Source organism: Penicillium hordei, assembly GCF_028827395.1.
Source record: "Penicillium hordei strain IBT 12815 chromosome Unknown utg000001l_segment0_segment0, whole genome shotgun sequence".
In the NCBI taxonomy this organism is placed as follows: Eukaryota; Fungi; Ascomycota; class Eurotiomycetes; order Eurotiales; family Aspergillaceae; genus Penicillium; species Penicillium hordei.
In genome coordinates this window covers 3,621,959-3,646,935 of record NW_026623142.1, presented here as the reverse complement: position 1 = coordinate 3,646,935, position 24,977 = coordinate 3,621,959, and the positions used below count along the sequence as shown (strand labels likewise).

The 24,977-nt window shown below is 50.1% G+C and overlaps 8 protein-coding genes across 8 annotated transcripts; 4 read left to right on the top strand and 4 right to left on the bottom strand.

The window, feature by feature from the left end:
- Positions 1-892: 892 nt before the first annotated feature.
- Positions 893-5,177, bottom strand: N7537_001371 (raptor family protein; the record flags this gene model as incomplete). The annotated part of the gene is made up of 6 exons (XM_056892429.1): positions 893-1,082; positions 1,138-1,475; positions 1,537-1,870; positions 1,935-2,185; positions 2,255-4,972; positions 5,034-5,177. 6 exons carry the CDS (start codon positions 5,175-5,177, stop codon positions 893-895), a joined length of 3,975 nt encoding a protein of 1,324 aa, XP_056757424.1.
- Positions 5,178-5,187: 10 nt separating this feature from the next.
- Positions 5,188-5,490, bottom strand: N7537_001370 (uncharacterized protein; the record flags this gene model as incomplete). The annotated part of the gene is made up of 1 exon (XM_056892428.1): positions 5,188-5,490. One exon carries the CDS (start codon positions 5,488-5,490, stop codon positions 5,188-5,190), a length of 303 nt encoding a protein of 100 aa, XP_056757423.1.
- A 2,117-nt stretch (positions 5,491-7,607) lies between these two features.
- On the top strand, positions 7,608-12,221 carry N7537_001369 (putative cell polarity protein (Tea1); the record flags this gene model as incomplete). The annotated part of the gene is made up of 3 exons (XM_056892427.1): positions 7,608-7,868; positions 7,933-8,329; positions 8,386-12,221. The coding sequence occupies 3 exons, from the start codon at positions 7,608-7,610 to the stop codon at positions 12,219-12,221; spliced, it is 4,494 nt and encodes a 1,497-aa protein (XP_056757422.1).
- A 1,735-nt stretch (positions 12,222-13,956) lies between these two features.
- Positions 13,957-15,506, top strand: N7537_001368 (casein kinase 1 family protein; the record flags this gene model as incomplete). The annotated part of the gene is made up of 4 exons (XM_056892426.1): positions 13,957-13,968; positions 14,128-14,200; positions 14,255-15,275; positions 15,413-15,506. The coding sequence occupies 4 exons, from the start codon at positions 13,957-13,959 to the stop codon at positions 15,504-15,506; spliced, it is 1,200 nt and encodes a 399-aa protein (XP_056757421.1).
- A 1,367-nt stretch (positions 15,507-16,873) lies between these two features.
- Positions 16,874-17,882, top strand: rsmA (putative bZIP transcription factor (Fcr3); the record flags this gene model as incomplete). The annotated part of the gene is made up of 3 exons (XM_056892425.1): positions 16,874-16,981; positions 17,027-17,287; positions 17,310-17,882. 3 exons carry the CDS (start codon positions 16,874-16,876, stop codon positions 17,880-17,882), a joined length of 942 nt encoding a protein of 313 aa, XP_056757420.1.
- Positions 17,883-18,401: 519 nt separating this feature from the next.
- On the bottom strand, positions 18,402-19,328 carry N7537_001366 (uncharacterized protein; the record flags this gene model as incomplete). Its single annotated transcript, XM_056892424.1, has 4 exons — positions 18,402-18,535; positions 18,593-18,948; positions 19,018-19,200; positions 19,291-19,328. 4 exons carry the CDS (start codon positions 19,326-19,328, stop codon positions 18,402-18,404), a joined length of 711 nt encoding a protein of 236 aa, XP_056757419.1.
- A 265-nt stretch (positions 19,329-19,593) lies between these two features.
- On the top strand, positions 19,594-22,754 carry N7537_001365 (coatomer subunit gamma; the record flags this gene model as incomplete). Its single annotated transcript, XM_056892423.1, has 5 exons — positions 19,594-19,823; positions 19,901-20,211; positions 20,278-21,592; positions 21,642-22,460; positions 22,522-22,754. Exons 1-5 carry the CDS (start codon positions 19,748-19,750, stop codon positions 22,752-22,754), a joined length of 2,754 nt encoding a protein of 917 aa, XP_056757418.1. The 5' UTR covers positions 19,594-19,747.
- Positions 22,755-23,200: 446 nt separating this feature from the next.
- Positions 23,201-24,933, bottom strand: dps1 (putative aspartyl-tRNA synthetase Dps1; the record flags this gene model as incomplete). Its single annotated transcript, XM_056892422.1, has 2 exons — positions 23,201-23,878; positions 23,941-24,933. 2 exons carry the CDS (start codon positions 24,931-24,933, stop codon positions 23,201-23,203), a joined length of 1,671 nt encoding a protein of 556 aa, XP_056757417.1.
- Positions 24,934-24,977: the final 44 nt, after the last annotated feature.

Sequence of the window (24,977 nt, the reverse complement as noted above, 5' to 3'; positions counted from 1 at the left end):
GTTATATATCGAATGATAAGAGTGAGATACTCAGTACTTCTCCTCTATCCTTCCTTCGGCTATGGTGTAATTTGCGTTATAGGGCAATGACCAGAAGGGGAAATACCTCAAAAGAAGACATCAGACAAGATATCATAGTATTGTCTTAGATATTATAATGACTTTCGTATCATTTTTTAACCCAACTAAATTTTCAGCTTATTCAAGTCCTATAGTCCGTCGTGGTCAAAGGAAATAGGCCACATAGCCGGCTCACACTTCAATATGCCTAGGTGGAGTGATCAGGTAAACTACATACAGTGCGTGGCCAAGGTTCTGCCGCTCTGCATCGAGTATATCCATAAATACTCGAGTGAGATCATACGAAAATATTAATGTAATTGTCTGGAGTGATTAACAAGCATAGAAACAAGAAGAATCAAACCAAGTCCTGCTATAATTCCAAACAGGACAGCTTCTATAGCGCTGTACCCAATTCACTAAAGTGAGCCGAGCACGAGCATTCTAAAAATTAAACTACAAGCGAGACTAGCACACATTACCACCCATTACCACAAGATATTGTGCTTGATACTGAAGTGAGAAAAGAAAACAAGGGTAAAAAGAAGTTCATAGACCCGAGGCCGGGTACACTGTCTTGCATGAAGTAGAAGAATAGAAGAATCGTCACGAATATCAAAGGGTAGTGAAGCATCCCCAAGGGAACAAAAACCAACAACGCAGAGCCACAATGTATGGTTGATCAAGTCAATCCCCAAGACGCCGTGTAGAATTGTTCGTCGGGTATGCGGATGCATATTACAGAAAGGGTAATATTAGGACAAGAGAAAGAAACAATGCCATGAAGGTCACCACACACGAAGGTATCATGAATTTCGGAGCTGAGTTGGAATTAGCAGGACACGAGGTTTACATGATGGTCATTCAATGCGGCACAGGCAAGCACAGTCCGGTGAGGATGGAAGGCAGTGCTGGCAATGGGCGAGGATCGGTTGTGATGAAGGAAGCTCGAGTATGGCTCGAACGTAGAAAGATAGGTGCCATCCACGTTGAAAGTCTTGACTTCGTGGCGATTTGTACCCCTTGGGTCATGTTAGCTTGGAAAGAAAAAAAGATATTACGAGGGAGGTAACGTACATGCTGAAGACAGGAGCGTGCTCGTGAACACTCAAGGTTCGCAGGGTGTCTTTGGTAGCATAGATGGTGGAGATTGGGCTATCCATGCGAAGATCCCAAAGTCGGACCTCGCCATTACGACCACCTGATATCAATTCTCGTAGACCACCACGCTGCATATGGACATTTGTAATCCATTGCTTGTGCTCACGCCAAACTTTGACCATGGATGTGGTTGGCTTCAACCGTTGATCAAAGACTCGGACAGCACCGTCACCGAAACCAGCAACGAATATGTTGCCCGCTACTTGGTCAGATGTCAATGATGTGATGCAGGAACCCGATCGTGCCGGAATGTCCTGTTATTGAACTTTTGTGAGTAACGTGACATATTTGTAAGACCAGACATTCAAGACTTACGTTTGTGCACACCTCAGTAGCCGCATTCCAGACACGGATAACCTTGACATCACCTGCAACCAGAGCTTTGCCCTGACCTTGCTGCCAATCAAGTACAAGGCCTGCGTTGCGGTTGCTTGGAATAAGTTCAGGGAGGGCCCTGAAGGCTGTGACTACTTCAATACTCTTATTAGTCTCGTAATGGCGGAAAAGCTTGATCACACCGTCAGATGATCCAGTCATAAGTAGTGCCTGATCATCCTCATTGATGTATCGAACTTCGTTGATCTTTGACCCGACCGGGTTGCCATTTGAGAATTGATTGAGGCGTTTGTGGCTTTGCCAGTCCCAAATGCTATATGAAACCAATGGTTAAAAGAAGATACAAAATACTAAGAAAGCGACTTGTTTGTACTCACGAAATTGTATCCCGGTCATCTGCGACAGCAAGGTGATCCTCGAATTGATGGAAGCACATCTTGTGGGGCTGACTACCATTCGATAGCAAAGCAACCGAGTTATCCCAGCGGCTCGCTCCAGCTTTTCCTTTGAGGGGTTGGGTCTCGGCGATGATCTTTTCGTTGCGGCCGCGTCTCCAGAGGCGCTGGTTGTAGTCAGAGCTACCAGGCTCATCCGGCTCGTTGGGTTTCATCTGGGGCTCCCGGAAATACTTAGAAATGGTGAGTAAATGTATATGATAATAGTTGTGGGACTCGATGGATTCAAGATCCGGAATTACCTCAGTGGACCAGTCTAGGAATCTACTCTTCAGGGGAATAACAGGCACGACATCAAAGCCTTTGGGTTCGAATCCTCGGGATGTGGGAATTGGAGCCTGGTGGTATGCCGTTGCGGGAGCAACATGATCATTTACTTCCGGGGGTCGGGTCCATTCAGGAGGGGCCCGGCCGCGTGGGGTAATTGCCATACGGCTGGTTGAAGGGGAAGGAGGGTTCGAATTATCCGAAGATAGGTCTCCTGTTGTTGAATTGCCAAAAGCAAGGTTCTTCAGGGAAGCAGCGACACTAGCAGTTCGTCTAAAACCCAAAGAAAGATAGCCTTCTTGTTTCGAGGTTGCTGCTCCAGGCATGGGAGGTGTTGAAGGTGGCGCAGTTTTCTTTGCCTCAATTCGCTCATGAGGTTGGAATTTCGTCAAACCTGTTATTTCCAGAATCTCATTCTGGAGCTTGTTAGTGAGTGACGCCATTGGAGATTCCAACAAGGCAAGGTGGATGTAATCAACTATAACGGCGGCATCCTGGGCGATGTCAGGATGAGGATCGACCGAGAGAGCCAGCAGCTGCTTCCAGATAGTTCCGAAAGTCGTATTGCGAGACAGCCGGGGCATTTTCGCATGGGGAAGTAGTGCTCCAGTCTGTCCTTCGGGGCGACTGGTAGAGGTTTCGCTCTCCCAGCGATGAACCAGGGATCGCTTTTCTTCCTCAAGCTCCTCAAATGCTGCGACCAAAAATTTGTTTTGGTGGCGTCTGACGAATGTTGAGAAGAACACTAAAAGCTCCTTCCTAACAACCACACTTCCATCGGCAGACATGGGCAAGACTGCCAGTGCTAATGTCTCCTCGATTTGTGCAACCTGGTCTGTTAGATCTGGAATTCCCAAGAACGTAGTCACCGCGTGAAGCATTGCAGCGCGAACTTCGGGGACGGGGTCGAAATTCAACTCGCAGAGCCTAGCGGGGGCTGCACATCGAATGCCCATCCACTTTGCTTCGGGGAAATCGCACCAGAGCATACTGAGACACAGACAAGACCATTGCCGCAATAGGGGGTTTTCCACATCACCTAGATGCCTGAGGCACGAATCAAATAACTCGCCAGACAGGCAGACGTTCTGTCCCTGGGGGTAGTTTTTGCAGAAGATCGAGACTATGAAAGCACACATGGCCCTGTGTTCACTGGCATTTCCCACAGGAATGGGCGAAGAAGGGTTCAGAATTGAGATAAAGTAGTGGATGCCGTTGTCTTTGAGTAGATCATTTTGTACAGTGTGGTCGACTGCCATGATTCTCGCCCAGATGAAAACCATCACGGGTTTCAATTCTTGAGCTGCTGATTGCAGCAACTTGACAACATAGGGGAATATGCCAATGCTGAGTGCAAGGTGGACAGCCCATGGGCCGAGGTCCAAGAATTTGCTGAGAAGAATCAAGGCCCGCAAACGGTGTGCCTGACTCAGAAGGACTTGGAGGACAATAGGAAGCTGATCTGGTGGATTCTTCTCCGTAGGACCGGACGAGAGATACACCTCAAAAGCAGTGAGTTGCTCAGCGAAGAAAGTTGAGTGCTGGTACTCGTACTGCCGGCGTCCTTCTTCTTGATCAATAAGAGCAGGTAGCTGAGATAACACCATCTCGACTGCAAGGTCCCAGCTTTTCCATAGAGGGTGATGATGTGTGTCTGGCAATTCGGGCGAAGATATCGGATGACATTTGTAGGTGCGCATGATGCGTTCGCTGAGCAAAAAGTTGCGAAAAAGAGCGGCGACCATTAGATCCTGTCGGAAGAGCTTCTTGAACAAAGCCCGAGGTAAGGTGTTCCATGCAATCGTATCGGTAATTGCAGTGAAGATCCAATTCAGTTCTCCAAGAGGGCTTCGACGATCTTGAAGTCGACCGGGAACTCGGAAGTCGTCAATGGAAATGTTTGTTCGCAAAGGATTCTGCAAGATGAAAAAGCGCAATGCGATTTCAATTGGCGTTGTCAAGCAACAGGTGAATAGGTCTGCAGGTAGATCGGGATTGGTCGGAAGCGACTCCGTCTTCTGGCACGCAGCTAGGAGGATGCAATCACCATAATTCTGAATGACGGCATTCGGGTCTCGTTTCTTAGTTTCAATGTTCTCTTTCTCATGCTTCTCCACAAAAGTGTGGAAATTTTGGACAATATTGCCCGCATGTGAAACATCAAAGACAAAAAGACTAGGTCCAGCTAGCCAGGACTGCAGATCATACAGTGGGACAGGGATATACTGGGTATAATTCTTGTTGAATACCCAGATTTCACCCGACTGAGTTGGCAATGGTACTCCGTGTCCATTGTAATGCAGAAGTACTCGCTCGTCCTTGGCATTTCGGCGAAGCGAGATGCAAAATTTCTTGGTCTCGTCAACCGATGGATCCAGATATTGTTTGTATCTGGTCCGAAGACTCAAAGTCTCATATTGCTCCTGTAGCTTCTTGCCGATCTGCTCCATGATCTTGTTCTGACCACCGCCTGTGGTAGAAGTCGGGTCTACCCAGCATTCAAGCTTGGATGTTGGATTGGTCTTTACCACATCAGGAGGGTCGACTCCGATATTCAGACAGATGGCCAAAGCCGCAGACACAGTCTTCAGGCGATCTTTCATGCGCCAGTCCTGACTGGGCCAACTTCCAACCGGATCCCTGGGAATACCGTTGGTTTCATGACGTTTCTCGGTGAAATACATATAGAAATTCTATAATCAGAGGGTATTGTGTTAGGTTCCGGAAACCCACGACCAGAGTGGTCATGCTTACCGAATGCAAGATCTTGAGATATTCGCTGGAGGTATATTCCTCCTGCCAACCATGTCGCATAGCGAAATCTTCATCGTCATCGCCTGCCACTTTATCAAAGGTTATCCGACTCGGTCCATAGTCACTTTTGGCTCTCTTCAGCATAGCCGGTCGGCTACTCTCCCGATCTCCGAGGCGATGGGCGGCGGGGCGGGATCTCTCCGACGGCACTGTTGTCTCCCGATGAGCTGGTTGGGCGCCCGTGTGGCGTCAGTGTGGGTTGCTTGTGTTCAACTTCTGTGAGCGAGCGATGATGGCCACTCAACGGAGCTGGAGATCTTTCACGGGTGGGAATCGTAGTCTCTAACTCGGGACCAAATGCGACGCGAACCGATTTATTCGGATTGCGACGCGAGGCCGTCGACCCGTTGGTCGTTTGCTGTGAGTTTTGTTCCATATCGGTAGTGGGATCCCTCATGTTGTATGATCGTTCATTGTGTTACACGAGTATGGGGGAAGAGGAAGGGCTGGAGCGTATGTTAGGCAAGCTGCGAGTATCCCCGCTCGGTCACCGGTCACAACCAGTGAGTTTCCTCTTTCGGTTTGCTCGCGAGGAACTGGATGTTCTGAAACTGGGGAAGAGACCGATGATGAAATGGCCCAGGTGACCTTGGAGTTGGATGGATTCGTAGTGGCCTAGACTAATCTCAAATTGCGACTGTCCTGGAGATATTCCAGGAGCGCAGAGAGAGCTCAGCGCACAGTCTATGGATTCTGGTCCAAAGAGAGCTAATCTACCTGGTCTAGAGCGGATGTGGTTCGGAAAGGCGAGATGGATGCGGAAACACAGATATTCCGGGGATTACTCAGAATGATGTCTTGGCATCCGGCAAGTATAGATAACATGTGGACTTCCAACGTATCGTTTTACAACGTCACTGAGGCAATCATGACTTGCGTAGGGTCAATGCTCTTTGCTTCCATGGTATTCAGGTTAAAATCCCTGCCTATAAAGTCGATCTATATAACTCACAGAATCTAGTGAAATGGAGTTGTTCCATACCCGGGCACCTAGCTTACATCATGGACGACATCAGTGAAGTTCACCTGGGATGAAACCTCTGGGATAAAACCTCTCTTAGTCAGCTATGTATATTCTACGCAACATATTTTTGTGATCTTTGCTTGAATCTAAAAGAGACATACCCTTGGATGGTTGGGAATGCCTAAGACAAGAATCGTAGGGGACATCAAAGGTTTCACCCCGAGGAAGGATGGACATCCAAAAACTGACACGTCGATTCTTATACAACATAGCAAACAACCCCCCCCCCAAAAAAAACTCAGACATATGGCATGTAGCCAATGATGATAGATTATTGCAAAAGTACATCAGTGTCAAGAGGTTCATCCCTAGAACAACCCGAGAGGCGGGAAAAAAGAGATCGTCCAGATAATTTTGATAACCCCCTTTCCCCTCGGATCTATCAGCTTCAAAGGTCTACCTTTTTTTTAGTAAGGCATTTCAGAGTCGACATTCATCAGTTTACATGCCTAGTCACACTGTTGTACAGCCTTAATCTGTAAGCAATCGGTATTTCTTGCACATTGTGGGGCATGGATCGCCGTGTGGAATTGGGGAATGCAGTGTTAGGATAAATTGTTATTGGACCTGTAGTTGCTCACACCGTGGCCAAATGCTCGGTCCCGTGGCATATATGTTGTATATATATAGCCCATTGGGGGTTGTGATAGTGTGATAGCTAGGGTTAACAAGCCCATGGACGGTATTTCAACTAACCCTTGAATATATAATGCAGACTTCAGGACATTGTTGTGAAACCCTTTATATATTTTCTTTCTTTTGAAATGCTGATATACAAACATAGAGCTAAAAAGACGCGTGAATATGCTATAGTGGAATGTGAAATCACCCCCTCGGTTCCTGGAGGCTGGACCAAAAAAAGAGACTGGGAGGAATGACAAGGGGACTAGTACGGAGTACAATGTTCGCAGTAGGGCATCGTTAAGTAGACAAGCATTGAAAATAAATGAAGAATATAATATAATATAATATAATATAATATAATCCTCTATACTTTAAATATTCGAGTAATAGAGTAATAATAGTATGCCCCTGAGTTATGCACGTCCAATGAAACTAAGACTAGTTTGACTTAGAGCATCTCCGGGAAATTGAAACGGACATCTCTTCCATCTTCGCTTTTCCTCTTTCACATTTCCTGCCTTCGACCTCCCCCTTTTTTGCCTTGGCTTTAGCCGCTTTGATTTGTTTTTCGAGTCCCCCAGTGCGGATGCTTCTGTTTAGAAGCCTCCCCTTGCCCACTTTTATTTTTTTTGGGGGGGACGCTGAGCGGCTTGTGCATGGAACGTTTTATGGTTCCTAGTGGTTCCTGGTTCCCACTTCACTTCTTGAAATAGACAACCCCCCCTATCTGTTCGCCTTTTACAATTCATCTTTCGGGACGACGCCATTCTTTCGATTTTCCGGTGTCGGATCGAGTCCGCACTTCGGCGCAGCTTGACTTTGCGCCAGATCCCCTGATACGACCGACTACGACCGCATAAATTACGATGGCCTTTCTGTTTAAATCAAAGAGGAATCAGCAGAGTCAGCAGGCGGCTGCACTCCCCCCGGCAACTAGAAATGTCCACACCTCCGAGGGTGCTTCATCCACCGGATCGCCTTCAATGACGAATGGGGCCAAGGGAGATGGCACGACTTCTCAGACGCCAACCCCAAGCGGTAGCTTCAGCAACTCTCTGCACTCAGCCACAAGCCCGACGAGTCCAGACGCGGTACGGCCGCGGCAAAGGGCAGAATCGGAATCCCAGGTGGGTATCTGTTTCGTGATCCATTCGTCGCTCTCCGAGGCCAGAGCTCTAATGTCTACAACAGATGCAGAGACCTCAGCAATTACCCAGCGGGATCCCCCCTCCAAGCCCCAGTTCATCCCTTTATCCATGGTCGCAACGCCGTTTGAACTTCTCTTCTCCCCAAACGAACCCGTTTCCTCGATATGGAGCGGCAATCAATTCGGTGGCATCCAAGGAAGGAGACATATATATGATGGGAGGCCTGATAGATGGATCGACCGTCAAAGGTGATTTATGGATGATTGAAAGCAGTGGTGGTGGCTTGAACTGCCTGCAGGTTGCGACAATATCCGAAGGCCCCGGCCCGCGAGTCGGTCACGCCAGTTTGCTTGTCGGGAATGCGTTCATTGTGTTCGGCGGTGATACCAAAATCGACGAGAATGACTCTCTGGACGACACTCTGTATCTTTTGAACACATGTAAGCGTGGCATCGAGTTATTCATGTTCACCATGATCCTGACTCTCTTTCTCTAGCTTCCCGCCAATGGTCCCGCGCCATCCCTCCCGGCTCTCGACCTTCCGGGCGTTACGGTCACACTCTAAACATCTTAGGCTCCAAACTCTATGTTTTCGGGGGGCAAGTGGAGGGCTTCTTCTTCAATGATCTGATTGCGTTCGACTTGAACCAGCTTCAAAATCCAGCAAATAAATGGGAGGTTCTGATCCCGAACAGCCACGAAGGTGGACCTGCACCAGGCCAAATTCCTCCAGCGAGAACAAACCACACCATTGTCAGTTTCAACGACAAGCTATTCCTGTTCGGAGGTACGAACGGAGTGCAGTGGTTCAATGATGTTTGGTCTTATGACTACATTTCCAACAGCTGGACCGAAATTGATTGCGTTGGATTTATCCCGGCTCCTAGGGAGGGCCATGCCTCGGCTTTGGTCAACGATGTGATGTATGTGTTCGGAGGTCGCACTGATGAAGGAGTTGACCTGGGAGATCTGTCAGCGTTCCGCATCTCAACTCGACGTTGGTACTCCTTCCAAAACATGGGCCCTGCACCGTCCCCTCGATCTGGTCACAGCATGACCGCGTTTGGTAAGCAGATCATTGTTATGGCGGGCGAACCCAGCTCGGCTCCTAGGGACCCTGCGGAGCTCAGTATGTCCTACATCCTCGATACTAGCAAGATCCGGTACCCGAATGATTCGCAACCTGGGGGACGCGTTCCCGAACCAACGACCAGAAAAACCAGTGTTGATAAGCCAGGTATCTCGTCTGGGCGCTCGTCTCGGGAGGCACAAAACGCTGGCCCAGAGCAGCAAATGCGACGGGGACCGGCGCCATCGCGTGAGAGCATGATACAGGGTGTGGCTCTTAATAGGCCAGGGGAGTTTGGCTCTAATCCAAATCTGGGACCTGGATCGAGATTACCGAGGGCATCAATTGCTCAAGCCCCTGCCGGTCCACCACCTCCTGGACAAGCACCTTCTCCTGGCCCTCGTGGAAATGGCCCTCCAGCCGGTGCGAACCCTCGTAGCAAGACACCGACCAAGAATGATCGCGGGCACACACCAACTGTTGATGTTCGCGTAGCGAACGACGAGCGTGGCGAAGAATCACCGATTATGAAGGAAGGCCCACAAGAGCCCCGGGGACCTGCGTCAGCTGGTCGCCGAACTCCAACACAGCATCAAAAGCCGTCAGCCAAGGCCATGGAAGCAGGTGAGGCAGCTCCGTTGATCAGTGCCCCAGGTCGACAACGGTCGCTCCGTTCTCATCGACAGCGTGGGTCCGTTGATAGCGGAGAGGAATCGATTCTGGGTCGGCAGGCTAGCATCGAGGGTTCAATGGAATCTCGAAGCTTCCGCAATTCCAAGACTCTTGGCGATGAGCCACGATCTCCTCGACTTACACCCCACCAAGAGGCATTGATAAAGGAGCTGGAGGTTACCAAGGCCCGAAATGCCTGGTATGCCTCAGAACTCGCACTCGCAAGAAAATGTGGCTATGTGCCGAATGCAACTAGTAGCCCCGCGCTAGACGACCGGGCCAATGAGGCTCTAAGCGACGAGGATCGCCCGCTGCTTGAGGCTTTCTTGGCTATGAGAGCAGACTTGAGCAAGATGCAGGCCACTGTGGATCGACAGGCTGCCATCGCATCTAAACGGGTTGCTGAAGTGGAACATCAACGCGATATGGCTATCAATGAAGCTGCGTATTCCCGGGCCAAGCTTGCTGCCCATGGTGGAAGTCAGCGGGGAACCCCTCAGCCTGATGCTTCTCGGGATGGAGATGATGAGCGACCTACCGACATGGGACGTCGCCTCGCCCTTGCTTTGGCCTCCCTGTCTGAGTTGAAGGCCAAATTAGATGTGCAGACCACCGAGCTTTCACAGGAGCGTCAAGCCAAGGAACTTGCTGAAGAGACAAATGAGGCAACCCGGAAACACCTGGCAGAGCTTGAGATGCAAAGCAATACTCTGGAAGCCGAAAACTTGCGCGCTGAGCTCCACCAAGCAGAGGCTCTCTGCAGGGAAGAGGCCTTCTTGCGTGCAGAAGCCGAAGCCTCGCTTCAACAACTCATCCTGGACAAAGAAGAGTTGTTGGCCCAGATTGAGGATTCTTCGACCCGCCTGAAGGGCTTTGATTCTAGCTTTGGTGGTCTCCGAGAAGCTGTTTCTACCTCCGCCGCGAAGACAGCCCTGGTTGAGAAGCAATTCCAAGAGGAGCGAGAGCGACGTGAGGGTCTGGAGAGAAAGCTTCTGCAGCTCCGATCGGAGCACGAAGAACGTACTACCGAAGTGGAAAACATTACTCGTCGCCTTCGGGATGCAGAGGAATTGGCAGAAATCCACGCCAAGGAAGCCGAAACTCACAAGATTGCCTTCGTGTCTGGGCTGGAACGCGCATCTTCTACAGACTTGGACAATTCGTTCCGATCTCGTGCTGACCAGCGAGTCGCTGCTTTGGAGGCCCAGATCGAGCGGTCCACCACTCTAGCTAAGGCAAACCAGGCAGCCGCCAATGCAGCATCTGACAAGCTCCGGCGCGCAGAGGAACGGATTGCTGGTCTTGAAGCATACCAGGAGCAGGCCAGCCGTGAAGGCTTGCAATTGCGCCGACAGCTTCAGACTGCCATGAAAGAAAGCCAATCCGCTGCTGCGAATAATCGTGACTTGAAGACACAACTTGAGACTCACCAGCGCGAAGCTGGAGCTTTGGCGGTTCAGCACGCCGCTTTGAAGGATCTTCTTGGTGAGCGTGGAATCAACAGCGATACCGGACGGTCCCCACGCCTTGACTCCCCCGGATCACGATTCGGAACTCCGGAGCAAACCCGACTACGCGAGCTTGAGCAACAACTCTCGGCTAGCATCAAGGCTCACGACGACCTGAAGAACGGTTTCGAAAGTCGTGAGCAGGAGGCCGACCGAGCTTTCCGAGAGAAACTTGAGCAGCTTGAGAATGATTATCAGTCAGCGGTTCATTACGTCAAGGGCACCGAGAAGATGTTGAAGCGTATGAAAGATGAGCTAAGTCGGTATAAGTCTCAAAATGCTAAAATGCAATCTGAATTGGATGTGGCTCAGAAAAACCTTGAGAATGCAGGCAGCCAGACATCTGGATCGTCCGCCGAGTGGGACGCTGAACGGTCCCGTCTCGAGTTGTCGATGTCCGATCTCCAAGATCGAACTTCATCTTCTATCTCCAGCCTTGAAAGCCAGATCACGCAGCTCAAGCAAGATCTCGATCAGGTCACGGCTGAGAAACAGTTGTCACGAAGTGAACAGGAGCGTCTTAAGCAAGATCTACTCGCTGCCACTGAGAAAAGTCGCACCGAGCTGGAGCAGCTCAAGCAAGAAAATACCCACCTTGAAACTCGCGCTTCGGATGCAGAGCGCAAGGTCAACATGCTTCTGGAACAGGTTCAAACATCAGTTGGTCATTATCGCCGTCAATCTCACCACGGCCAAGGTTCCAATGGACTCTCGCGTACACACAGCAACGCCTCTAGCAACACAATCAGCGGAGCCAATGGGCGGGCACGAGCTGATAGCAATGTCTCGCAGGACTCTGCGTTCCCTGACAACCGTGGGTCTATGGCCCTGGACTCTCTTGCCAACGAGTTGGATGCTTTGCGTTCTCACTGGGAAAGCACCAACCGCAATTACCGTCTCAGCAGCCAGCTGGGTCTGGAGCGGACTCCCACCAAGGATAATAGCGAGGGACCCGCACTGATGAGTGATAGTTTGGCAGAATGGAGGAAGAGACTGGACGAGGATGACCGGGCTGGGTTTGATGTACAAACCAAGCCATTGAACACTGGAGCCGCACACCCCGACCACTCTAATGTGATCTGAAGATCTTGCCCTCCATTGTTGTTCTATGACTATGTGCCCTAAGATATGTCAATTTGCACCGTCTGAGCGTTCTGCGCGTGTATTTGCAACATTTGTTTTTTTTCCCCCTCGTTGTGTCTTCCACACTCTTTTCTATGTATGATGTGTCCTTTATAATCCTCTATGGTTCCTCTACGCCGACGCACAGTGTTATTTTCTGATTCTGTTTCGCCGTTGCGCTCATTTGTTTCACTCTTTCTCGTTTTGATTTTGTTTTAACCCCCCGGCTGCCCTTTTTATACCCCGGTTTTCTGATGTTCATTGGACTCTGGCTGTACCACTAGCATATTCCACGCGGATTCCTTGTTCATCCATAGTCAAAAAATCGTTCTAGTTGCCCTGTGGAGGCTCTTATCCTTTATTATGACCATCATAACTAGGGTAATCCTGCAGGTTCGTGAGTTAGACACCCGGGTGTAAATTATGACTTGTCATCAGTCCGATTCGATAGGTATAAGCTTACTCCGCAGCCATGCCATCTCACCAGATGATGTCGAAGTACGCTGTAGCATACATTGGGTTTCTTATCATATGTGGTAATCGGTTGCAAGTGTGATGCTGCACGTTTGCCTCTCATAGACGAAGACGATCTTCCCATTGAGGAAAATCGCGCATACTACAGGATCTGGTATTGTTGATTCAGGAACATGTATAAACAAGACCACTGCGAATATCATATCTGGCAAGGGGGCAATGTGATTGTATATGATGCAAATGAGAATGGTATACATCTTAGATTGGGTACCACTCCAATTTTAAGAACATGCTTATAGGCTTGATGCCTGTCCGGGTAGTTCTCATTGATCAGATACCGGTCGGCTGAGCGATATTGCATCACCACCAAAATTGTGAAGTAATTCCCATTTATATACAAATTTAACAAGTTTAGCAAAGACAAAATCTTTAAATCTTTAAATCAGGGTCTTATATATCATTTAATATGAATGTATACATCCATTGGTACTAATATGTAAAATGTACTATGTAAAAGTTTATAGATGCCCAATACCAAAATTACCATACCACGCCCAATGACAAGGGAAAAAAAGGGAAACCTCCCGTCGGGCGTGACTGCTGTCCCCTGCGTTAAATCAAAGGGAAAAAAATACCCTTCTCACCGACTCAACTCGCCCCCCTCATCCTCCTTCTTCCCCTTCTCAAGCATATATCTCTGTTCCTTAAAAGGCTTTTTGCCCTTCTCTATTTTCTTTGTGAAAAATTTCCGGATATTCCCGGCTCATCTGTTCTTGAGCCATTCGAGCCATTCGAGCCATTTCTGTACGGTCGGCAACACGTCGTTGATCTGTTATCTCCAGGTATGTCTAGATCGATTCATTCAGCTTTTTACCTTTTGACTTTCAGTTGTCTATTACATTTGCTTTCCATTCTTTCATTGCATCATTTACCCAAGTGTATTGTGTTTCTGTTTCTGTTCCCTTTCCCTGTGTTAGCTGATCTGGCCCAGCCTTCTCAAGTTGCCTGAGGTTCAGTTGGCAACCCCTCTCACTGATTTCCTGTTTCTTTCCCTCACACCTCTCTCTTCCTCTCTATCTCTTTTACACCCCTTTATACTCCATCGATCTCAGCTTTTGCATATCGTTTCTTTTTCGTCCACAGGATTCGAAATCTAATATTCTGAATCTTCTAGCCTTACGTCCTTTCTCACGGCTAAGTGCTGTGTCCCCATCGGTTCAAGATGACGACCATGGTCAGTGTTAGCCACCCCCGATTTCTTTCTTTTTTTTCTCTATCTTCTTCACTCGGAGCCATGCCTTGAGTGGCTTCAGTATTACGCTTGGATTATACTATAAATTTCGGATGGTCAACAAGACGACTGAACCACGCCCTTTACTGACATTACCTGCAGGATTTGCGAGTCGGTAACAAGTACCGCATCGGCCGTAAGATCGGCAGTGGCAGTTTCGGTGACATTTATCTCGGTATGGATATAACAAATCTGGCTTTATCCCAGCACGACAACTCATAGCTTCTAGGAACGAACATCATCTCCGGCGAAGAGATTGCCATCAAGCTCGAGAGTGTCAAGGCCAAGCACCCCCAGCTTGAATACGAAGCCCGTGTCTACAAGTCGCTTGCCGGTGGTGTCGGTATTCCCTTCGTCCGTTGGTTCGGTACTGAATGCGATTACAATGCTATGGTCATCGATCTACTGGGACCCAGTCTGGAGGACCTTTTCAACTTCTGCAACCGCAAGTTCTCGCTGAAGACCGTCCTACTTCTCGCCGATCAGCTCATTTCCCGCATTGAATACATCCATGCCAAGTCCTTCATTCACCGTGATATTAAGCCCGACAACTTCCTAATGGGCATTGGCAAGCGTGGCAACCAGGTCAACGTGATTGATTTCGGTCTTGCAAAGAAATACCGTGACCCCAAGACCCACTTCCACATTCCTTACCGTGAGAACAAGAACCTCACTGGAACTGCCCGTTACGCCAGTATCAACACCCATCTCGGTGTCGAGCAGTCTCGACGTGATGACATGGAATCTCTGGGTTATGTCATGCTCTACTTCTGCCGTGGCTCTCTCCCCTGGCAGGGTCTGAAGGCTGCTACCAAGAAGCAGAAGTACGACCGCATTATGGAGAAGAAGATGACCACCCCCACCGAAGTCCTGTGCCGTGGTTTCCCCAACGAATTCGCTATCTACCTGAACTACACTCGTTCGCTCCGCTTCGACGACAAGCCCGATTACTCCTACCTCCGCAAGATTTTCCGCGACCTCTTCGTCCGCGAGTCCTTCCAGTACGACTACGTCTTCGACTGGACCGTTTACAAGTACCAGAAGAACGCCGCCATGATCGTGGACGCTTCCAAGAAGGACAAGGATGCTGAGGATCAGCAACGCCGCCAGGCTCTACCCGCGGCTGGCCAGATGGGAGCCGGTGGCGCCGCCAAGCCCGGTGCCATCTCCAGCCAGCGCCGTAAGGTCGTCGAACGCGGCACCCTCGACACTCCGGACACCAACCGTGCCGTGGGAGGTAGTGATAGGATGTGAGTACATGAAACCTGGTTCCGAGTAGGGACCCCTTCTTTCTTAACTCCTACGTTGAGTGATTTGCATTTCGTGACGCTGGCGTGGAGGACCCTTATGTTCTGAATCTGACTAATCGCATAGTCTTCGGCGTTAGGCTACGTTCTGCCTCGAAAGGTGCTGCTTTGGGTTATGGACCTTCTGGTGGCCGTTCGAAGCGGGACGAAGGAGCGGAGGCCCAGTGGTACTAATCGTGTTTACACGACGGGGAGGCTATGTTTCGCATATGCCTCCTGTCTGTTCACATTCTTGTCTACTAAGAAACCGGGACTCGTTCATGTCGCCTCAGAGCGGACCATGTCGCATTCAGCCTTCTCGGATATTTCTTTGTTTTCTCATTTTCTTGGATCTCTATTCATTCTGCACTCCCCGACAGCCCTCCTATCCCGTTTTCGATCAGATTTCGATCTCAGCCGTTTTGATTCGCCTTTGTTTATCGCCTGCTCGCTTTCAGCCCCATGAAGCCTTTGCCGATTGGGTGGTCACTCCTGCGCTGAGCTTGCGAAAACTTTGTCGACTATTTTCTGTCTTTTCGGATTCTTGTACCCGTTCTGCGGGACAACCGATTGCACGTCTCGAAACGCTTCTGATATTGTGGCTTATTCTTATGTCTTCGCCCTTTGGTTTCTCTTTACAACCTGGCATCTTTGGTCAGAACGACCAGAGGGCAAGACTAAGGGGGATGCAAATGACGGTGTCAGCCCGCAATTTCTTTTTTTCCCGTCGGGTTGTTTAATCGCTGGTACTGGAGATCCTTGAATGCATCCTCGGATGTGCTGCCTATCATTGCTTGCCCCTTTTCTTTACTCATGATGTTTATTCTCTGCCCTTGTTCTTCCCCAGTTATTAGGTTTTTTTTTTTTGCGTTTGCCTGGTGATGATTAATTTGTGAACTATCGACGCTCAACGGGGACGAGGTGTGGCCTCCAATACGGCCAAAGGGGATTTAAGACGGGGACGGCTTTCGGGAGTATTGCTTTGCAGGCTTTCTGGATTTCTGCTCAAGCTACACTGCGGAAATTACTCTTACAGAAGGTCTCTAATGCAATCCCGCTTTACAGGAAGATGGTGTGATTGGCGACGGACATTGGTTAGGGTCGCTTCCGGGGTGGTATGCGTCGATTTGTGTCAAGTTATTTCTCTTAGCTCTCTCTACACTGCACTTCCAATTTGCTTACTTTCATCTCGAATCCTGCTATTCAACTGGCAACCAGACCTGGAACTCGGCCGTTTGAACACCCGTTCTTCCCGGTCCCAAAGAATAGAAAAACGGTGAGATCATCGAAAGTTTAGGGCCTATGCACCGAATGAATTGATCGATATCCGGGAGGATAGGTAAATCTCGAATATGTAAACCTTGGAAGTATACCTTGAAATTAGCATCGTATAGGAAATGTCATGACAACATTAAATTCTGCACATCGTACGAGGGAACGCCCCCAACCCCCCGGTACATGAAACTCGACCAGATAATAGATTTTCCCTCAAAGTTTTCCCACCTCACCTCCTAACTTTCCGACAAGCGCTGAAGACCTTGGGAACTGTCTAAAATTCCGTAATGGATTACTCTTTCTATGATCCCCGATCACAACCCTCGGGCTTCTCGCTCTACGGGCTGCCTACCCCCGACCAACCCCATGCCCAACCAGACACATTCGCCCCTTTGGTAAGTCCTTTGTCCCCCTTCAAGAACTTATCGCTAATAGACTAGAATAACTACCAGAACTTCCCACCTGGCTTTGACCCTTCATTCCCCGTCGACCCCTCCTTTGTTCCGCCACCGCATTCACCGCCAGAATCAGTCAAGCACTCTGCTTCTAGCGATGTTACCAATAGTCAGCATACACGCCCCACCTCATACGACGGCGATGAAACTCAATTCGCCGACCCAACCTTAGGAAGAAGTAGCAGCGAGGAAAAGGAATCAGCGCCCGCGCAAAGCAAGCGCAAGGCGCAAAACCGAGCAGCGTACGTGATATATCAAACCCGCTCAGAGCCCTATAAAGCAAGCGCTGACAAATCCCACTCGTCACACAGTCAACGAGCATTTCGAGAGAAAGGAACAGCACGTCCGCGATCTCGAAGACAAAGTAAACAGCCTCGAAGATGCATCCAACACCTTACAAGCCGACAACGAGCGCCTGAAGCGCGAGCTAGCCCGGTTCACAACCGAGAATGAAATCCTGCGCGCGACATCACAACACGCCAACTACGGACATGTCAGCGCAAACCAGACCCCCGAGCCAACTGTCACGGGGCCGATGAAGTTCTGCCCCACAGACTTTCATGCCACCTTCATGGCCGACGGCCCCGGCACGCCTCAGAGCGCACACCACCGTCTTACCGTGTGTCCGATCACTGGCGAGAAACTGCTGGATCCGGGTGCGGTGTGGGACCTTATTCAGAAACATGAGTTGTTTCAGCGCGGCCAGCTTGATATCGGTGATGTCACGGAGCGTTTGAAGGGTATGTCGCAGTGTGATGGACAGGGTCCTGCTTTTAAGGAGAGTCAGGTTCTTAAGGCTATTGAGGAGAGTGCGGCCGCTGGTCGTGATGAGTTGATCTGATCCTTTATCTGTGATATCTTTTTTTTCTTTCGGGTACCACTGATACGGTTATGACTTGATGTTCTTCGGCGTTGGGATTTATGGGATCAATAGGCCCCGGGATGAACAGCGATTATATCATTTGATCCGTTGTTAATTCGGTAAATAAGTGATTTGGTTCTGCTTAGGAGCGTTTGAGCTATTTATACCTGAATTTTGACTTTATTTATGTTCATTCTGATGAAAGCCTACATAGTTTGCAAATTGAGTTGGATATATTGATATTAAGCATCAATATACACTGGATAGTCGCCATCATGAACCCAGACTGACCCATCTCTATGACCAACTACAGGTGTAGATATAGTAGACATAGATACCTCAATTCAAATCGAGGCCGACAAGCGCGTTATGTCTTACAGCATGAGCCTCTTGGCTTTTGCCGACATGGAAGGGCGTCATCATCTTTTTGGATATGTTCATAATATACACACAAGCCAGATCATAAAATATTTGCAGTAATGGTCAATTGCAAGGAAATCAGTCCCAGTCATCATCATAATCTTCAACGTTCAGGTCATCGTCTTTCTTGTAGTCGTCCTCGTCATCATGCTTCCTCAGACGAACATCACTCTCCTTCAAAGCACCAATCTCCACGAGCAGACGCTCAATATCTACGCACTTGATCAGTATATAATCCTTATTTTACTCCTGCCTTGAACGGAACTTACCTTCAACCTTGGTCCGGGGACCGTTCAACTGTTGGAGCGTAATAAGCTGCTTCTTGATCTCGGTATCCTTGTAAGCCAAGATTGTGGGCGTATTCTTCTCCGGATACCCCTCAATACACATGTCGGCACGAATCTCACAGAATTTGATATCGCCGAATTTGGCAGCAACCTGCCGCCAGAGCTCTGTCAACACGCGCGATTCAACGTTCCCGCCCATCGATGTGAGGTTAACTAGTACAAAAGCACTGTTCGATGCCTCTGTCACCTCACGGGCATAATCGACTTTCTGAAGTGGGAAGACCTGATTGAAGAGGCTGGTTTGTTGGAGGGTGGAGAGCTCGGCGAGTCGTTTTTGCCTGTTTGATTGGTACCGTGAGAAAAAGGGGATCCTTTTAGGTATACCAACTATTAGATAACAGGCTTACCGATAAATCTCGAGAAACTCTTCATCTTCATCCTCTTCCAGTGCATCCAGCTCATCAAGGTCCTTGTCCTCAAGCCGGTTCTCGTGCGCCCTGTGCTGTGCGGCGATCAGGGCCTCTTGGATCAGAGGTTCGGGGTCTTTGGGCTTTTCGGGAATAATGCCATGCTGGCGGAGGATATCGTTCCTATACAACATTCAACAACTGGTTAGCAAGCTGCATTTGGTTTATACATCATTGTCGACGGCGGGGGTATGTGCAAGTAATAGGGCTTACCACTCGGTATCCTCCTTCGGGTCAACTTCAACCTGCATAGTGGATTGAAATGATCAAAGATGTATAGATCAAGTTCAATTCAAGCGAAATATGGAGAGAATGAGGGGAGTTGGAGGGATAAATACGCTGCCTTCAATCGTGTTGCCACCTGTTTGCAGTGTTTGGTTCGGGCCAAACACACGGAAGGCCACCTTCAACTTGTCCATAGCTGGCAGTTCTGAGCTTTGAGGGTTTAAGATTCATTACCACCTCATTTACCTCAATTCTATTCTCCTTTTTTTCTCCGATTCACCCTCGTTAAGCCTTCAATTCCTGCGTGGTTATGCAAATGCTGTAGTCGCCTACACCGCCCTACCCTGCCTCTGTGTACTCGACCCGTGTCCCAATTGCACCAACTCCACCTTTCTAATACGACAGCAACCACTCATTGCTGGTGCAATACCAGCTGCTGGGCAAGATGAGTTACATGAAGAAAAACGAAGATGAGGACCAGGTCATGATCAAGCTTGATCGGACGTCCGTTTTCCAAGATGGTGTGCAATCAACAATACCCCCTGGCGCCTCTATGCGCTGCTGCACACATTCAATGCTGACGATATAATTCTCCTAGCACGTCTATTCAATTCCTCTCCTATCTCGCCGCGGACATGCCGAACGTTACTCACCAAAATCGCTGTCCTCATGTTCACCGGGGAGCAGTTCCCTACGAATGAAGCCACCACCCTCTTCTTCGGAATCTCTAAGCTGTTCCAGAACAAAGACCCGTCATTGCGGCAGATGGTGTATTTGATCTTGAAGGAGCTGGCTAGCACCGCCGAAGATGTAATCATGTCGACCAGTATCATTATGAAGGACACCGCAGTGGGAAGCGATGTTTTGTACCGGGCTAATGCCATCAGAGCGCTCTGCCGCATTATCGATGTAGGTCGCCGGTCGTCGGTCGCGAGGATTTCAATGCTTGAGGGGATTTGCTGACACTTGCAAAAGGGTTCCACAGTACAGGGTATCGAACGACTTATCAAGACCGCCATTGTTGACAAGACCCCCTCGGTGTCCTCCGCCGCCTTGGTCTCTTCCTACCACCTCCTCCCCATTGCGCGCGACGTTGTCCGGAGATGGCAGAGCGAAACACAGGAAGCGGCCTCGTCATCGAAATCATCCACCGGGTTCCTTGGTTTCTCCTCGAGCTCACAGAGCCACGCCATTTCCAACTCGAATTTCATGACACAGTACCATGCCATCGGTCTTTTGTACCAGATGCGCTCGCACGATCGCATGTCTTTGGTCAAGATGGTACAGCAGTACGGTGCTGCAGGTGTGGTGAAGAGCCCGGCTGCTCTGGTTCTGTTGGTACGTCTGGCCGCCAAATTGGCCGAGGAGGACCAAGGTCTCCGGAAACCCATGATGCAGATGTTGGATGGCTGGCTCCGCCACAAGCATGAGATGGTCAACTTCGAGGCAGCCAAGGCTATTTGCGATATGCGTGATGTCACCGACGCCGAGGCAACACAGGCAGTTCACGTTCTCCAGCTCTTCCTGTCCTCTCCCCGCTCGATCACCAAGTTCGCTGCCATCCGTATCCTACACAACTTCGCCTCTTTTAAGCCACACGTTGTCAATGTCTGCAACCCAGATATGGAGTCCCTCATCTCCAACTCGAACCGCTCTATTGCCACGTTCGCCATTACGACACTGCTTAAGACCGGCAACGAAGCCAGCGTCGACCGTCTGATGAAGCAAATCTCGGGCTTCATGGCCGATATCACTGATGAGTTCAAGGTCACTATTGTTGAGGCTATTCGCACTTTGTGTTTGAAGTTCCCCAGTAAGCAGGCCGGTATGCTCGTTTTCCTGAGTGGCATCCTGCGGGACGAGGGTGGATACGAGTTCAAGCGCACTGTTGTTGAGAGCATGTTCGATTTGATCAAATTTGTCCCGGAAAGCAAGGAAGATGCGCTTGCCCACCTCTGCGAGTTCATTGAGGACTGTGAGTTCACCAAGCTCTCGGTTAGAATCCTGCACCTTCTTGGTTCTGAGGGCCCTAAGACTACCTCCCCCACCAAGTATATCCGCTACATCTACAACCGCGTTGTATTGGAGAACGCGATCGTACGCGCCGCCGCTGTCACCGCACTGGCCAAGTTTGGTGTTGGCCAGAAAGACCCCGAAGTCAAGTCTAGTGTTCATGTTCTCCTCACCCGTTGCCTTGATGACACCGACGATGAGGTGCGAGACCGTGCTGCGCTTAACCTGCGTCTTATGGGCGAGGAGGATGAGTCGGCGAGCGCTTTCATTAAGAACGGTACGACCTTTTCCATGACTGGCAATATCAAATTTACTAATGGTTCTAGACTCAATGTATTCCCTTTCCACGTTTGAACACCAGCTCGTCATGTACGTGACGTCTGGTGATAAGCAGACCTTCGCTACTGCCTTCGATGTTGCCACCATTCCGGTTGTCTCACACGAGCAGGCCCTGGCTGAAGAGAGGACCAAGAAGCTTACCTCGGCCACTCCCACTCTCAAGACCCCTTCGGCTGGTCCCCCGAAGGGCAAGGCCGCCGGCGGTATGGCCGAAGCGGCCAGCGCCTCTGCCACCCAGAAATACGCAGAGCAACTTCTGCAATACCCCGACATCAAGGCATACGGCATTTTGCTCAAGTCCTCTGCGCCTGTCGAGCTTTCCGAGAGCGAAACCGAATATGTTGTTACCGCCGTCAAGCACATTTTCAAGGAACACATCGTGGTGCAATATGATATTAAGAACACACTCCCAGATACCATTCTCGAGAATGTCACCGTGGCTGCCACACCAGAGGAAGAGGACGTATTGGAGGACGACTTTATTATCCCTGCCCCCAAGCTGCCCACAGACCAGCCTGGTGTTGTCTACGTTGCTTTCAAGAAGCTCACCGGCGAGAACAGCGTCCCCGTCACCTCCTTCACAAACATCCTTAAGTTCACTAGCAAAGAAATCGACCCTACAAGCGGCGAGCCCGAGGAAAGTGGCTACGACGACGAGTACCAGGTAGAGGACCTCGAGCTGACAGGCAGCGACTATGTCATCCCGACATTCGCCGGCAGCTTCGACCACGTCTGGGAGCAGACCGGTGCCAACGGCGAGGAGGAAAGCGAAACCCTGCAGCTCAGCAACATGAAGGGTATCAACGGTACGCACAATTCCTATCTATCATTCTCTCCTATAATTAATCATTCTGACTATCCCAACAGATGCCACGGAACAACTGATCTCAGCGCTATCCCTGCAGCCCCTCGAGGGCACCGACGTCGCCCTTAACAGCAGCACACACACGCTCAAGCTGTTCGGCAAGACCGTCTCTGGGGGCCGTGTCGCTTCTCTGATCAAGATGGCCTACTCCAGCAAGGCCGGTGTCACTACCAAGATCACCGTCCGGGCGGAAGAGGAGGGCGTTGCCGCCGCTGTGATTGCTTCTGTGTCTTAATCCCTCTCTCTGCTTTTCTTTTTGTTGTTACGTGCTTAATCCTGGTTGGGGGGACAAGAGCGTGTGTCTTTTTTCATGTGTCTTGGTTCGTTAGATTGCGTCGTCCACCCCTCAAAACTCGTCAATGCAACTTTTCATCCAAATATCATATCATATTTATGCCTACTATTGGTGTTTCTGGTGTCTCTCCTCTCTTTGCAGTGTAGCAGCCACTGGAATATAGATCGCAGACTCGTAGGCTTGGTTTTTTAACGCTACCTAGCCGTTGTTTAAGTTAGAGTAGACAAGGCCGACTGACAAGGTTCCAAACTTGGACGTTTGCTTTATATTATTCACAGTAAAATATTACTGGTAAAGCAAAAGATGTATATGTAGTTGAAATAAAAGTGAAGTATTTTGTTTTTATATGCTTGTAATGTTATGAAATAGTCCCACAGAGTGTAAAATCAAGGACGCAGACGCTGAGGGTCACGGGGGAACAGCGAAGCCAAACGGACGTTAGGCAAGCCAAGGAAGAACATAACAATACGGTTGAGACCGAGACCACCACCGGCGTGAGGGGGACAACCCTGGCGGAAAGCATTGAGGTAATCCTCGAAGCCCTCCTGGTTAGGCTCAAGACCCTTAGCGCGCATAGACTCCTCCAACTCCTTGATATCGTTGATACGCTGGGCGCCAGACATGATCTCCTCTCCACGCATGAAGAAGTCGTACGAGTTAGAGAAGCGCTTGTCGTTGGGATCAGCCTTGGTGTAGAAGGGACGGACAGCCATGGGGAACTTGTCGAGGACGTAGAAGTCAGTGTCGTACTTTTCGCGGATGATCTGGCCGAGTTGCTTCTCCATGGCGGTGGAGAAGTCGTTCTCGAAGCTCTCTTGCTCGGAGACGTCGACGCCGGCTTCCTTCAACAGGGCGACTCCGTCCATGTAGTTCAGGCGCAGGGCCTTGCCGTTCTTGGGAAGCTTGAATTCGCCGGCCTTGGGGTAGGACTTCTGGATGGTGGCGATCTGGGATGCGTAGCGCTCCTTGAGCTGCGTGAGGATGAAGACGAGGAGGTCTTCGGCGAACTCGAGAACCTCGTGGTAGTGGCCGCGGAAGGTCTTCTCGAAATCGAGACCGGAGAACTATAGGTCATGTTAGAACAATCTGTTTTCCTGTTTGGGCATATATATCAGTAGATGCATACCTCGGTCAAGTGGCGGTGGGTGTTGCTGTCCTCCGCACGGAACACGGGGGCGATCTCGAAGACATTCTCCATATCACCAGCGATACACATCTGCTTGTAGAGCTGGGGACTCTGGGCCAAGTAGGCGTTGCGCTTGAAGTACTTCACCTCGAAGACACCGCTACCACCTTCCGTGGCGGCACCGACCAGCTTAGGTGTGAAGATCCACCGAGAGCCACTCTTGATCATGTACTCAGCGAAAAGCTCAGAAACACCGCTGGAGATCCAGGTGATGGCCTGGCTGGTCTCGGTTTGCAGATCGAGGACCCGGTTGTCGAGACGGGTCTTGAGGGTGACGATGGGAGTACCCTCGGCGTCAACCTGAGCACCTTCATCGGTGGTCTCGGGAGGAGGGCGCTCAGCATCCTTGACTTGCATGGGAAGCATCTGCGCAGCCTCAGAGATCATGTAGACCTTTCGAATGTGGATCTCGAGGTGACTGATGGAGGCGGACGAGATGGGGATCTCGGGCTTCTTCACAATACCGGTGACCTGCACGATCGAGTTGACGTTCAATCCGCCGGTGTACTTGATCATTTGTCGCGAGATGGGCTCGGCGGCGGCAATGACGGCCTGAACCTTTTGTCCCTGCTGGCGCAGCATCAAGAATGCAAGCTTAGCACTCTGCACACGCGCATTGTCCACACGCGCCACGACTGTCACTTCCTTCTCGTAGTGTTCCTCGGAGAGTTCGCTGAATCGTGTGGAGGGGGCGACGTCCTCGGTCTCCGGGAGGGCACCGTATAGATCCTTGGCTGTATCGTTGGCTTCCTGGGCGGCGGCCTGGGCCTTTTCTTGTGCCGCACGTGCCGCAGCCTTCTCTGCCTTGGCCTTATCCTTTGCGGCCTTCTTCAGAGCGTTCTTGCTTGCGTTCTTGGTCTCGCCTTCCGCGGCGGGAGCGGAGGCATCCTGGGCCTCGGGCTTGGGACGGTGGGGCAATTCGGAGTCGGCCATGGTGCTGCGAGAACAATTAGAGGGGGCAAATTGTTGGGTTGGGG